This window comes from Palaemon carinicauda, chromosome 29 (genome assembly GCF_036898095.1).
Source record: "Palaemon carinicauda isolate YSFRI2023 chromosome 29, ASM3689809v2, whole genome shotgun sequence".
NCBI classification, from domain to species: Eukaryota; Metazoa; Arthropoda; class Malacostraca; order Decapoda; family Palaemonidae; genus Palaemon; species Palaemon carinicauda.
In genome coordinates this window covers 51,022,547-51,037,546 of record NC_090753.1, presented here as the reverse complement: position 1 = coordinate 51,037,546, position 15,000 = coordinate 51,022,547, and the positions used below count along the sequence as shown (strand labels likewise).

The 15,000-nt window shown below is 41.3% G+C and overlaps 1 protein-coding gene across 1 annotated transcript in view; it reads right to left on the bottom strand.

Annotated features, from left to right (window-relative positions):
- LOC137622569 (uncharacterized) overlaps positions 1 to 4,932 on the bottom strand; it is a 24,368-nt gene extending 19,436 nt beyond the window's left edge. Inside the window, exon 1 of the mRNA XM_068353174.1 lies at positions 4,848 to 4,932. Coding sequence (XP_068209275.1) covers positions 4,848 to 4,932 — 85 coding nt within the window. The remainder of the gene's footprint in view (positions 1 to 4,847) is intronic.
- Between the last annotated feature and the right edge of the window lie 10,068 nt (positions 4,933 to 15,000).

The window sequence follows — 15,000 nt, the reverse complement described above, 5'->3', positions numbered from 1 at the left end:
AACGGGAAAAAATAGGGAAGCTATATATCATAACCACGACTATACTTAACCTAAGCTAGAGGATGAGTGCTTATTTGGTTTTATTATTGTTAGACGGAAAAAGCTTTTCTACTAAAAGACAGGCGTGTCTTATAGAAAAACGTCCGTTTTCTTCGATAATGACATTTATTTTCATTGCAAATAAAAATTAAACTATCTAAGAATTAATAATCAATGGGGTTAGTGGGCGCAGCTCAGCATGTACCGCTTGCCAGTACATAGGAGCCTTATGTTTTTCTTTTTTTTCGCGAGTGAAGCAAGCATACGGCGTGGCAAAAACCATGAGGTTTCTATAAAAAAAATAAATAAATATATACACTATATCCCCTTTCTTAAGACAGCCTAACGGGAGTTTGATTTATATTTGCTGTTAGAATGAGGGTCAAATTCAGTGAAAGCACATTATATACTAATGGAAAAACTATTGTTTTCTGTTTAAAATCTTGTTCCGTCCGTAACTATAACTTTACTACTTATTTTCCAGGGTGCCGGGTGGGGTAACACCTCATCCCTTCCCTAACCTTCTACAGTATATAATGACAAAACATTTGCTGGGTGAGGAAACACTTTATGATTAATAATGAAACCGTCTAACTTACACCACACTCGCCTAACCTACCCCAGGAAGGCTAGTTCTTTCTACTAAACTTCACTTACGACGTCGGAAAACTCCGAAACCTAAAAACAAAATCTGTATTAGTTAGCCTCACTTACCTTAAAGAATTAAAAGTTACAGATTTAGGAGTTCGTGTAGATTACTCGACTCCAAGTGATAACACCCTCGACACCAATCTGTTCCTGATTAACGAAAGCGCACTTTGCCACTTTAAAATAAGAGATTCACTAAAATTACACTCGTCAAAGGAGAGATTCGAACGTCCGAACGCTTGTGTTACTAAAAGGGAATCATGCGAGCTAGGAAGTGAAGCTCTTTCATTACGACTCACGACGCAGTTACATCGTTGTCTCTTCCATGTTTTACTTTACTTTTACTTTTAGGGGTTTATTTCTCGCCCTCCATCAGACACTAAGTGTGTTCAGTCGGGCCTGGATGTGTGAAAATAATTTCTTTCCAGTTTATGTTTTGCTCTGTATCTTTTCAGTTATTCGGTAGCATTTGTATTGACTTGTTTACTTGTTTTGGGTTTAAATCCAACCCAACACTGAAGTCGAGTGAACTACTTCTAGGGCGGGTCCATATCAATCATCTAACGAAACATTTTCATTATAACTTATACAATTCTTTGATTGTAGCATCTTCCAAATCATATGATCTTGTGAAAAGTAATGTCTTTAGTTGCTTCTTAAATTCAATTGCTCCCTTGAAGACCTTCATTTCAGTTGGCAGTTTATTTTAATGTCAGGCTTAATAGTTTTCAGATCACTATTATAACACTTTCCAAAAGATAAGTCTTCAGGTTATCGGGATAAATGTTGGGCAATTGAAATATCACACGACAATCACAAGAAGAGCTTTAACTAATATGAAATTCTGCTTTAACCTCCGTGAAACCCGTCTCATAACTTCAAAAATATGTACACCTATTATAGTCAACTAAGGTGGTTCCTTAAAATGGTGGTTGATTGTTAAAACCTCAGTCAACTGGATGATATTGAAACGCAGGAACCAATCAGGTTTTAGCTATTATGCTTTACCTATAATTCTGCGCAAAAAGGAAAAAAAAAATAGACGAACGAGTGTTTTACCCACAATGCATTTTAAAAACAAATATCACCCGGTACAACATTTGTGTGGTGGCGTCAAGATGTCCTTGGGACTTATAAAAATTTGTAATGATAATATTTTTCAGCAAATATCAACTATAGATCCGAGTCATTTCTTATCGATCATCTCGATTAGCTAAAACAATATAAAGAATAACTAATTTTACCAATGTTATAATCTGAAGACAAGAAACATTGATCAAAAACAACGAAAAAGCAAAATGAAAAAGGGGAACGAAAAACGGGTAAGAGATAAAAACAATGAAGATATATTTTCTATTCCGCGTTAACTATCAGTGAAAATGGGATATTGTTCAAATTGGTTTATCCAATGTACTAAATACTACAGAATTCGCTTTATGTAGTTATCACCAGCAAATTGAACTAGCATAGAATAGCTGCTAATTGTATTAAACCCATTAACACATGCAATAAACGAAATGGATATAATTAGCAATTTAAAAGGACAACTTTATCTTATGGATTTTGGAGTTCGTAATCATTAAAACTGATTTGTCATATAACTATAATCTGAAAAATATATATCACTATCTTATCTAATTTCTCTTCCTCTTCTTTTGTTAAGTTTTTGTAGTTTATATAGGAAATATTTATTTTGATGTTACTGTTTTTAAAATATTTTATTTTTCTTATATCCTTTCCTCACTGGGCTATTTTCCCTGTTGGGGCCCCTGGGCTTACAGCCTCCTGCTTTTCCAACTAGGGTTGTAGCTTAGCAAGTAATAATAATAATAATAATAATAATAATAATAATAATAATAATAATAAATGATAATTCTTCCCAGTTCCTCGTATTATGTTTTGGATAATAAACCTATTTGAATTGAATAAAAAGTTAATGGTTTATGATACTTGAAGTTTATAAGGAAATCAATTAGTTATATGAATGCAATTTTAGGTTTTTAGATTCATAATGTATAGTAAATATTGATGATAGTAGTATCAGTTACTATCTGTATAAGGATAATCGCTGATGACCGTGGTATCTGATTAGATTCTAATTAATCATCGCTTATAAGCAATCAGGAAGTCAATTTGTGATGCTATTGTACGCGACCCGTCAAAATGTCGGCTAAATATTCAGATAGATATGCAAATACAGGCGCACAGATTCAACCCTTCCTATCTTCTTCCCCTTCTCTAACTGTAGCCCGCTAGTTTGAGCAATTTGTTGGAGATTGTTGTTTTCAATGTTTAAAACTTTTCCAGACGACTGAAATTACTGCTCAGACTGAATCTATAACGTTTAAAACCATTCCAGAATTTCCAGACATTTGTTCTTTATTATATAAGGGTAATTTTTCTTTAAGGGATGGAGGTGGGGTCACAATGAATAAGATTTGGTTAGGTCTTTTCCAGCGATACTTTCAATGGTATCGTAAAAAGACCAAACTGGATTTATTTCCCTTAAATAAGTATTCAGCAGGTTTTTTTTTTTTCTCTCTCTCTCTCTCTCTCTCTCTCTCTCTCTCTCTCTCTCTCTCTCTCTCTCTCTCTCTCTCTCTGCTGAGAGAGAGAGAGAGAGAGAGAGAGAGAGAGAGAGAGAGAGAGAGAGAGAGAGAGAGAGAGAGACCTATTTTTATCCCCTTAGATATTTTTGAGAACCTCTTTTCATAACATCACGTACTCTTAGAAACAAAGTTCAAAGAGAATTTTTCATTTTTTTTTCTTTCAGTCTGGGTATAATGAAGTATTTTAGGAGTTAATCACGAACGTAAATGCAAAATTGCGTAAGTATTAGAATCCATGCAAAATTTACTTTATATCTTTAGCGCTCTTTTGGTGAATCTCTCAATCTTTCCAAAATTCGTGTAATGTTTTTTATTATAAGAATAAAATTACATTTTACTCATTTACATTGTGTAATTATTCTATTGACAAAAATATAACAAAAGAATGACAGAATATAGATATGAAATCGTTTAAAAATATTAATAAATCAACATAAATCAAAATCAAAATACATAGTCTAAAAATTCTTTTATGTACTTTGATATACTGTCTGTATATCTACGTGTATTTAAAGCAAGTTACAAAGTATTACTTTTGTGTGTTCCTGTTCTTTTGATTAATAGTAAAAAAATCTATGTAAAGTAAAAAAATACATTTACCCCCAACCATGTACTAGGCCAATGTTGCATCCCATGCAATATATCGGAAGCAAATTGCAATATATTGCGATCTTGCAATTGTGTTAGTTTTAGACACCACGAATGTAATATGACTATAGCCGGAATGTTTTGCTGAAATTTCAGCTATTGCAATGTTATATTGCAATTAAATTGCAATATGAAAATTGCATTTATTACTTAGTAATTAGCAACACTAGCAGAAATTTCAGCCGTTGCAATGGTGTATGATAATTAAATTATATAAAATTTGCATTAATAACTATTTAGCAATTAGCAACACAAAGTACTATATTTTATACATTTTGAGAGAAAAGTAAACAAGTTCCAAAGAGTTATAAGACAATTTTTTTTAACCTTACATTAATTATAATGCTGCTGCAGAGCAAGTAAATTGTAACAAACTACTATTTTGAATCCGAGGGCGTGATAAACAAAATTATTGCATCATATTTTATAGGAATGAAAAACAATTCCTAAATAGCTGTGAAGCCCTGTCCCCACATTAAGCATGTTCGGCGAGCACACCTTCTGACGTCATCAACCCTCATTCTCACTACCTATTGTGTTTGCCTCTTACGGGCTGCGTCTAGGATTGTGGTGGCCAATGTGGTAACGTCCCTAACTCTTTAGTTTCTTTGGTCGCTGCAACCTCACCCTCCTTGTGAGCTAAGGATGAGAGATTTGGGGGAGCCTGTAGCCTCCTAGCCTATAGGTCTATCTGCCGAGTCAACAGCCTCCTTGGTCCTAACTTCGGGTGGAGGGGGTGGGGTTGGGCCCTGATCATATGTATGTATAGTCAGTCTAGGGCATTTTCCTGCTCGATAGGGCATTGTCACTGTTCCTTGCCCCTGCCATTCATGAGCGGCCTTTAAACCTTTTAAAAGCCCGTGTCTAGCAATTGGTAGTGCAATGTAATACCTCTCTACCTACCTAATGTGGTGGTATCGCCCGTCCAGCATTCTTGATCGTGTGGACAGGGCTCAAGTGTGCAAGTGGTTATAATGATCTTTCGCATTATTTGAAACTATGGTAATTATTATTCGACTAATTTTCTGTATTCATACATGTAACGGTTATTTTTGTATTAATTTAGGTCTCGTGTAATGAAATAGGTTTTACTAATTTGTCTCATTAAGATTAATAAGATTCTCAGTATTCCAATTAACCAATAAACCGATATAAAAGATAAATATTAGTAAATTATAGAAGACCACTTTAACACTCCACTGACGACAGATTCAAGTTAACCTAAATCAAATACACCTGGTTGGAGCAAAGGTGAACTACTCCAGTCGCCAAGGACCACTAAGTAGTAAGAAAATCTGAAGGAACGCATACAAAATTACACATTGACACTGTTCAAACAAGGATTCTGTAACCAAAATCTACTTTCTAAGCATTTTTAAAGGATTCACGATGTAAGCAGCTAATAAACAGACATTCTTAATGAATATTCAAATTATTCCCTTCCAGTATTTAACTTCTACCCAATAGAATCTATGACATAAGCAGTTGCTAAACATATGTTTTTAAAGAATGTTAAAATTATTTCCTCCCAGTAGCATTCCTGACACAAGCAGCTGATAAACAGATATTTCAAAGAATACTCAAATTATCCCCTTACCATATCTAACGTGTACCCAGTAAAATTCATGACGTAAGCAGTTGATAAACATATATTTTTAAAGAATATTAAAATTATTCCCTTACAATATTTAACTTTTTCCCAGTAGGAATAATGACATAAGCAGCTGATAAACATATATTTTTAAAGCATATCAAAATGATTTCCTTGCAATATTTAATTTCTACTCAGTAGGATTAATGACGTAAGCAGTTGATAATCAGCTATTCTTAAAGAATATTAAAATTATTCCCTTACAGTATTTAACTTCTACCCAGTAGGATTAATGATGGAAGCAGTTGATAATCAGATATGTATAAAGAATATTAAGATTATTTCCTTACAATATTTAACTTCTACCCAGTAGAATTCATGACTTCAGCAGTTGATAAACATATATCTTTAAAGAATATTCAAATTATTCACTTACACTATCTAACTTTGCAAAGGATGATACAAAATATCCTGCCTAGAATTGTGTGATGGACATTGACAGGTCTTTCAAACGCTATAGCCAGTGGGCCCTATTGATCCGATGGCGTTGAGTATCTCGATTGGCTTGTCAAATGCTCTGGATTTAGAACTAGTTGCACTGCGTTGATGCCTTGTTGTGTTTAAATTTAGTTATTATTACTCATTTCTAAAATCAGTTGATAATGTATAAAATTCAAATGCTTTTGATATAATGTCTTTACCATGTGGAATATAAATTATAAAAGCAAAAATAACACCATGATATTTCTACAATGACAATATTTAAGATACTTGATTGGTAATAAAATTTAACAAACTTCCAGTATATTCAAGACGATATTACAGTACGTAATGAATTGAATGTTTTCAAATACTATCGGCAATTTTAATCTCTAAATGCATAAAAGAAAGGCCTATTAGAAATAATATAAATATGATACTTTTAAAAACTATCCTGTAAAACGTTCACAAAATTATTGAAAGTAACAGAAAAAGACCTTCTCCTATTGTTAATTTGCATGTTTTAACGTCGAAAGTTAATCTTTATAAACATAAATTATAACCATGTTAAAACGAATGACGTCAGTCAAATGAATTAGAGAAATCACAATAAAAGTACAAGAAATTCATTTCAATAATTTATTGTTTAACGAATGTGATATCATCACATAATGATACTCAGACACGAACTAAAATCCATTAGATTTTAACTGTACCATAGTAATTAAAGTAAGTAGGTTTTTTAGGTGGAAGTCTAAGATATATATTCACTGTGAAGTGAGTACTTGGAATTATCAAATTCCGAAGGCAATAAAGTTCTGGGTAATTTCCGCCCCCCCCCCTCTCTCTCTCTCTCTCTCTCTCTCTCTCTCTCTCTCAAGCATTATATATAAACTTTTATCAAAACACATCGTAGACGATCTTTATACCGTTAAAAGGTATAAACTATAAAGTGTAATACACAACCACAAACAGACATTCATATGTATATACACACTTACATACACACATACGCATATATATATATATATATATATATATATATATATATATATATATATATATATATGCATATGCATATATACATACACACACACACACACACACATATATATATATATATATATACATATATATATATATATATATATATATATATATATATCATTTTGCATATATATACATATATATGCATATATATATATATATATATATATATGCATATATATATATGCATATATATATATGCATATATATATATATATATATATATATATATATATATATGTATATATGCATATATATGTATATATATGCAAAATTATATATATATATATATATATATATATATGTGTGTGTGTATGTATATATGTATATGCATATATATATATATATATATATATATATATATATATATATATATATATAGATACATACATATATATATGCATATATATATATATATATATATATATATATATATATATATATATACATACATATATATATATATATATATATATATATATATATATATATATATATGCATATATATATATATGCATATATATATATATATATATATATATATATATATATATATATATATATATGTAGGGGATAATCTAACAACGTATTAGAAAAAGAAATGCTCATGGACAGCACATATAATGAGAATGACAGACTGAGTCCTAGAGATTGCAAACGAATCACGGTAAGGAAGAGAACACGATGGATTGACCAACTAAGAAAATTTGTGGGAATTGGCAAGCATAGAAAAACCATAAATATACGCGAGTGGGAGGACACGTCTGAGGCCATATATATATATATATATATATATATATATATATATATATATATATATATATACATATATATATATATATATATGTATATTATATATATATATATGTATATAAATATAAATATATATAATATATATATATATATATATATATATGTGTGTGTATAAATGAATAAATGTATATATATATATATATATATATATATATATATATATATGTATATGTTTCTATATATATACATAAATATATATAATGTATATACATACATATGTATATATACATTTATATATACTTATATATATACATTATATATATATACATATTTCTGTATATATATATATATATATATATATATATATGTGTGTGTGTGTGTGTGTGTGTGTGTGTGTGTGTGAGTGTGTGTATATATATACACACAATGTATATATGTATACATACATATATGTGCTGCATGTATATGTATTCTCTTTCTCATTATTTTGTAGAACAGTACCTCCTATCTATCTATCTATCTATCTATCTATACATATAAAAAGGGTTAAAATGGACTAAGATTCAAGGTACTAGGTCAGAGAGTTTAAGTAAAGAGGGCTAAATTTAAAGATGGGATCATTGAGTCAGCAGGCAGTGTTTTCAGTTATAGTATTGTAGATTTAGACGGAATAAACAAAAAATGCAATGATGATATCAATCTTTTATGTATTAGAATAAAGGAACAATTCTGTTTTCATAGTATAATTGACTGAAACACAAGATATTTTGGATAGATCTAAATATCAAACATTTTAAGTAATTTTAATTTTTCCTAACATACTTACCTCGAACTACTTTCTTAGGAGTATCTGGGATCTCCTCCCAACCGACCAGAGTTTTGTGTAGTTGACCCCTAGTCCCGTTTTCTATGAGGGGTAACCTCAGGTGGGTGAAACATGCCCTGAGGCTATCCCCCAGGTCAGAGAGCATGTTTGCTCAGGTCTCGATCTCCAGTAAGTTCTTGATAGCTTAGGTATCTATGAAGTCCAGCAAGGCACTCGGGGTAGGATGGGCGGGCCATTACCCGAAAGTAGTTCGAGGTAAGTATGTTAGGAAAAATAAAAATTACTTAAAATTTTTGATTTGTTCCAACACGAATACTTACCTCGAACTACTTTCTTAGGAGACTTATACCTTAGGAGGTGGGAGTGTCCTTCAGGACCTAGAGACCGTGACGAGAATAGAAGAGGAACCTAGGTAGGAGATTAGGTTCTGCTGACCTCAAAGAAAACACGAGAACAAGGGAAAACTACGCAAAAAACCATCTTAGTGTCTATATAACTCACTTCTGCAAGAATCCTAGGAGACATGTCCTTCCAATGATAGTGTATCCCATGGCAGTTTCAGGGGGCTACCCGAGCCATTTCCGGTAAGGAAATAGGGGAAGGAAGAACAAGGGCTCAGGAAGGAACCTGTGTCTCTTGGACTCGCTACCCGCAGTTACCACTGGGGCTACGCCCTTAAACCATTTGGAGCGCGGAAATGACGGGACCGCGCGAGAAACTGCCCAGGGACTTTCTCGAGTAGTCCTTCAAGCAGTGAGCCGAAAAGGTCGACTGGTTAGACCAAGTACCTGCCCGCAGTTTTCGGCCCACTGCCATGTTCTTCTCAGATGTCAAAGAAGCATTTAGACTCCTAATGCTGTGGGGTCTGGGCTTTTTTGGAAAGGGGACCCCTGCACTACTGTAGGGCCTGACGATCACTTGCCTTATCCAGAAGAAGAAAGTGTTCCTGGAGACTGGGTCCTTCACAGTCCCGAGGAAAATGAACAGACTCTTGATCTCGGGATGAAGTCTAGCTGTCTTTTCTAAATACTGCCATACTGCAAGTCCCTCGGGTTGTCCTAGCGAAGGATAGCTGGTACTGGGAACAATTTCATTTTGGGGTCCCAAACAACTGGATTCTGAGTCTTGGCTACGAAGGAGGGTAAGAATCTGAAAGTAGGATCTCGCCAACCTTTCGCGTGTGAGATCTCGTACGACAGGCCCGGAATCTCACCTATTCTTTGCTGATGCCAGAGCTAAACGAAAGACTGCCTTGAGGGTGAGCTCCTTGTCTAGAATGTCTTTTAGAGGCTCGAAGGGAGGTTCCAAAATCAACTTCAAGTACTCTAGCCACATCCCCCTGGGGCACTCAAACGGCTTGAGGGAAAAACGACTGCTCGAAGCTCCTGAAGAGCGTCGAGATCTACCTGGAGGCACCCAGGCCTAGGTCCTTCAGGAGGAAGACTTGGGATGGACATGCCCACTTCGTCCCTGAGATAGACCAGGAAGTCTGCTGTCTCGTGAATGGAAGCCCCTAATGGCCTGATGTTCTTCGAGGAGCACCCCTTAGAAAAGGTAGCCCACTACGCCAGGTACACCTCGACTGACGAACGCTTCAGGTACCCTGCCATCCTTGATGCTGGCCTCGACGGAAATCCTTCTTTTTCAGGAGACGCTCGATAACCTCCACACGTGAAGGAGGGACCAAGGGTTTTCGTGGAACCTCTGGATGTGAGGCTGCCGGAGAAGGTCTGGTCTGTCTGGAAGTGTCCTAGGTGTAAGGCATGCCAGTTCCTTTAGATCCGCGAACCACTCTCTCTCTGGCCACCAGGGCGCTACCAAAGTCACCCACAGGTTGGCCGTCCCTCTCATTGGAAGGCACCCTGGAACGCTGCCGCTGGATCTGGCACAGGAAAACCGAACACGGGGAGCTGTGCGTTTAGTCTCGTGGGGAAGAGGTCGGAACCCGGCGAGCCCCACTTCAGGGAGAGGGTTTAGACCACTTCTGGGAGTAGCGACCACTCGGGCCCTACCACTCGACCCTTCCAGTTGAGGCCACCGGCCAGGACGTTCCTCTTCCCCGGAGAGAACCTGGCTGACAAATTTAATTTGTTCCCCTTCAGTCCATCCTAGGAACTCCATCGTGAGACTGCACCATTCCTTCGACTGTAGTCCTCCTTGCTCTTTCACGTAGGCCACCACCGTGGCGTTGTCGCACCCCGGATACCCGGAGCTTCCCTTGGGTAGATGGACGATCCTCATCTCCAGCACGTATATGTGCAGGTTCGTCTCCTCGACTTCCCATTTACCTTTTGCCATTTTGTCGAGAAGATGAGCACCCCATCTCTCCTTGGATACGCCAGTGTACAGGAGCATCTCCGGAGGGTCGGCAGAAAAGGGCCTTCCCTTGAAGGTGTTTGTTCCGATTGCTACCACCCCAGGACCTCCTTCGTCTCTGGGGACACCAGGACTATCTAGCGCGGGGAGTCCTCTCAGTCTTTGCCAGACCCTGGCTCTCCTGGGTTGGCCCGACAGGAAGGGCCAGAGTATCTGTTTCAGGGTGTCCAGTTTCTCCGCGGAGGGGAAGGCCCTCGCCATCCGGGAGTCTAGAACCAACCCTAGGTAGGTCATCCTGGTGTAGGAAATCAGTCGGGACTTCTCCAGGTTGATGATGATACTCAAGACGTTGTGGAACTGCAGGAGCTTCTCGTCTTGTTCCCTCAGTACTTCCTCTGGGACTGGAAGTAACAACCAGTCACCTAAGTACCGAATCTAGCGGACGTCCTGTTCGTACACCCAGCCTGAAACTGTTGGGAAGACCTTCGTGAAGCCCTGAGGACTGTCAACAGGGTTTTGAGCTGCCATGTTTGGTACTCCAATTTACCCTTAGGAACCTCCTGTTGGAGGGATGAACAGGGACCTGGAAGTAGACGGCCTTGAGGCCTATGGACCTCAGCCATCCTCCTCCTTCAAGGTCGCTAGGACCGACTTCGGAGTGTCCGTCTTGAAGCCGGTGTTGTACACGAGTTGTTGAGGGCTGAAAGGTCTCCAGAACTCTGTCGCCTTTTCCACCAGGAAGAGGCTGTTGTAGAACCCTGGACTCGGTTCTCGACTGGTTCTACTGCCCCTTTCGCCAGCATTGCCGAGCCTTCTTCCTGCAATACTGCTACTCTCCAGGGGTCTCTGGATGCCAACCACTCCGCCTGTTGCTATGGAATCCGAGGTGGAGGTCCGCTAGGAGGGGAAGCTTGTACCCCTCCTTTAGTACTGCTACGGTCCCCGGATCCGCTTCGTGGTCCCGCCATGCTTACCAATATCGTTTGAGGTTACCCCCCCCCCCACCTGAGGTGCCAGCAGGAGTAGGGGGGCCTCCCCCCCTAACTCCTTCGAGAGCCGCGGCCTAAACGCCCTCTCCTGGAGTATGAGTATGAAGGTTAACTGAGGAGTCGAAGCTCCCCTACGGGGGGCAAGGCAAGGGAAAGATTACGTGTGCCAACTTCTACATCCGACAGGCGGACGGAGTCGAAGAGGCACTGGGCAAAGGTGCGGGGTTCCCTCTCCAGCGGCCACCGAGACAGGCACTGGAGAGGCAATAGCCCCGTTCGACCCGCTCGGGGAAAAAACCACTCTGCCTTCGTCACGGATGGAGCCGTCATGGGCCTAGCCCCTCCCGGGGAAATCCGTGGGGGTTTAAGCACCCTGCCATGTCAGAGGCCTCTTCTGATGCTTGGATGGGGCTGGCCGGGACAATGGCACGGCTGGCCCCATCACGGATAGAGCCGCCGGAACGGAGGTATCCGTCATGGGTGCGTCAGCGGCCACCTCCAATGCTTGGATGGGACTGGCCGGGACGATGGAGCGGCTATCTCCATCACGGAAGAAGCCACTGGGACGGGGGTACCCGTCATGGGTCTACCCCTTCCCGGGGAGATCTGTGGGGTTTAAGTACCCTGCCATGTCAGCGGCCTCCTCCGATGCTTGGATGGGGCTGGCCGGGACGATGGCACGGCTGGCTCCATCACGGATGGAGCCGCCAGGACGGAGGTAGCCGTCATGGTAGTGTCAGCGGCTACCTCCAATGCTTGGATGGGGCTGACCAGGACGATGGCACGGCTGGCTCTATCACGGATGGAGCCGCCGGGAGCGGAGGGAGCCATCATGGGTGTGTCAGTGGCCACCTCCAATGCTTGGATCATGGGTCTACCCCCTCCCGGGAAATCCGTGGGGTGTGAGTACCCTGGCCTCCCAGTGGTTGACCACGAATCCTGCATGGAGCAGTCGTGGTACCGGGTATGGAAGCCATGCTGCCCGGTCGATCCAGCGGCTACCTCCGCTGGAAGGATGGAGCTCCTGCGGATGTCCATGGAGCCACGGGCTTCCCCGTGCTGGCTGGTTGGTTCCTCCGTTCAGGGCTGGCCATCGAAGGACCGGAGGCCGGGACAAGGCTGCCAGTCCGAAGAGGCGACTCTCTCCGCTGTGCGGGAGAAGTCGGAACCTTCGCGGGCTTATGCCTGTCGGAACGGGGGCCTCTGTCCTGGGTCCACAGCGCTCGTGCCGAGCTAGGTGGCCTTTGGAGGTCAGGACTCGACTGCCCGACCGAAGGGGGGACTCTCTCTGCTGGGCGGATGGAGCCGGACCCTTCGCGGACTTACGCCTGTCGACTGGCATCACCGTCGGAACGGGGGCCTCCGTCCTGGGTCCACTGCGCTCGTGCCGAGCTAGGTGGCCTTTGGAGGGCTTATGCCGGTCTGCCAGAGCCTGCTGTAGGGTTGTCGGGGTTCACGTCGAAGGGCGGGCATCCCCGTCGGAACGAACGAACCTTCTCTACCGTCCGCAGAACCTACGGCCTGATCCCGAGGAGCCGGGTCACCGGGCACTCCCCACCGGGCGCTTCGGTTCTGGAATACCAGGCACTCCCTTGCGGTGGTACCGGTCTTCCCCGGCGGGAGCCTCCGCACCAGGTTCGGGGGACAGAACTGGCATCGCCGTGCCGGCGAGGACTACCGTTCGTGTATTCTCTTTGGGGGACGAGGACATGGATCCCCGTGGGCTGACCCGACGGAGGGAACCGTTCCTTTAAGTCCGAGGGCCGAACCCAGGCTGCCCGTAAGGAAGCACGGTTCCCCCCGCTGGCGGGGTGAACCGGAAGCTTCGCGGCCTTACGCCTGCCTGAAGAGGCCTTCTCGCATTTCTCCCTGCGAGGGTCATCTCTGCGTCTGGAGGGCGGCCTTAGTGGCGAGAAATCCCTGAACTGCCGGTCCGGGGAACGCTGCAATTCAGACTTGGGAGGCTCCTTCTCGGCGACGTCCTCGGCTGCAGAAGTGACTGAAAAATATGCCAAAGAGAAGCATTAGGGACATTTTTCCCCCACATGGGGTCATTAGAGGAGACGTGGCCTGCTTGCACCAGGACTCCGTCTTCCAACACACTCCCGAAAGTAGTTCTCGGTAAGTATGTTAGGAAAAATAAAAATTACTTAAAATTTTTTATTTGTTCCAACCCGAATACTTACCTCGAACTACTTTCTTAGGAGTTGCCTTCCCCACAACGGACCTACCTCGTCTCCTACTCTGGGTAGGGGAGGGTGGTAGGGAAGCTCTGTCAGACGAGACGCCCGGCGAGGCAAGGGGGGACGGGGGTGCTAGTCTTCTTAGGCGACCTCTTCGTCGCCTACTTCTTCTTGGTGCTATACCGCACCCACTCAAACTACTGGGGAAGAACAATGGGCACTTCCCCACAACTGACTTACCTCGTCCCCTACTCTGGGTAGGGGAAGATGGCTGTATAAAGAAGCTCCATTCGACGAGGCATCGGGAGAAGTAAGCGGCGAGGAGAGGCTCGTCTTCCTATGAGACCTCTTGGATGCATTCTTCCTCTTGGTGCCGAAGCGCACCTACTGCACTACGTTCCAGGACTAGCACTCCGGACACGTGGCTGTAGGAGAACATAAGCTGCGCCTACACGACGAACACAGAGGATAAGGGAAGGAAGGATGATTTATTGTTAAATTGTTCTCTTCAGCTATTAATTCCTATTTCATTTCCTCACTGTTATTGAAGCCCCTGGCCTAAAGCATCTTGCTTTTCCAAAAAGGGCCGTAGCCAGGATAGTAATAATAACAATAATAATAAGTCCACGTGGGGACCTCGAAAGACACAAAAAGGGGGGGTCGGGGACACAGGGTCGCACTGGGTAAGAGAGAGCGCCGAGATGTTATCACGGCGCGACCAGAGAACTTACTGGAGATCGAGACCTGAGCAAGCATGCTCTCTGACCTGGGGGATAGCCTCAGGGCATGTTTCACCCACCTGAGGTTACCCCTCATAGAAAACGGGACTAGGGGTCAACTACACAAAACTCTGGTCGGTTGGGAGGAGATC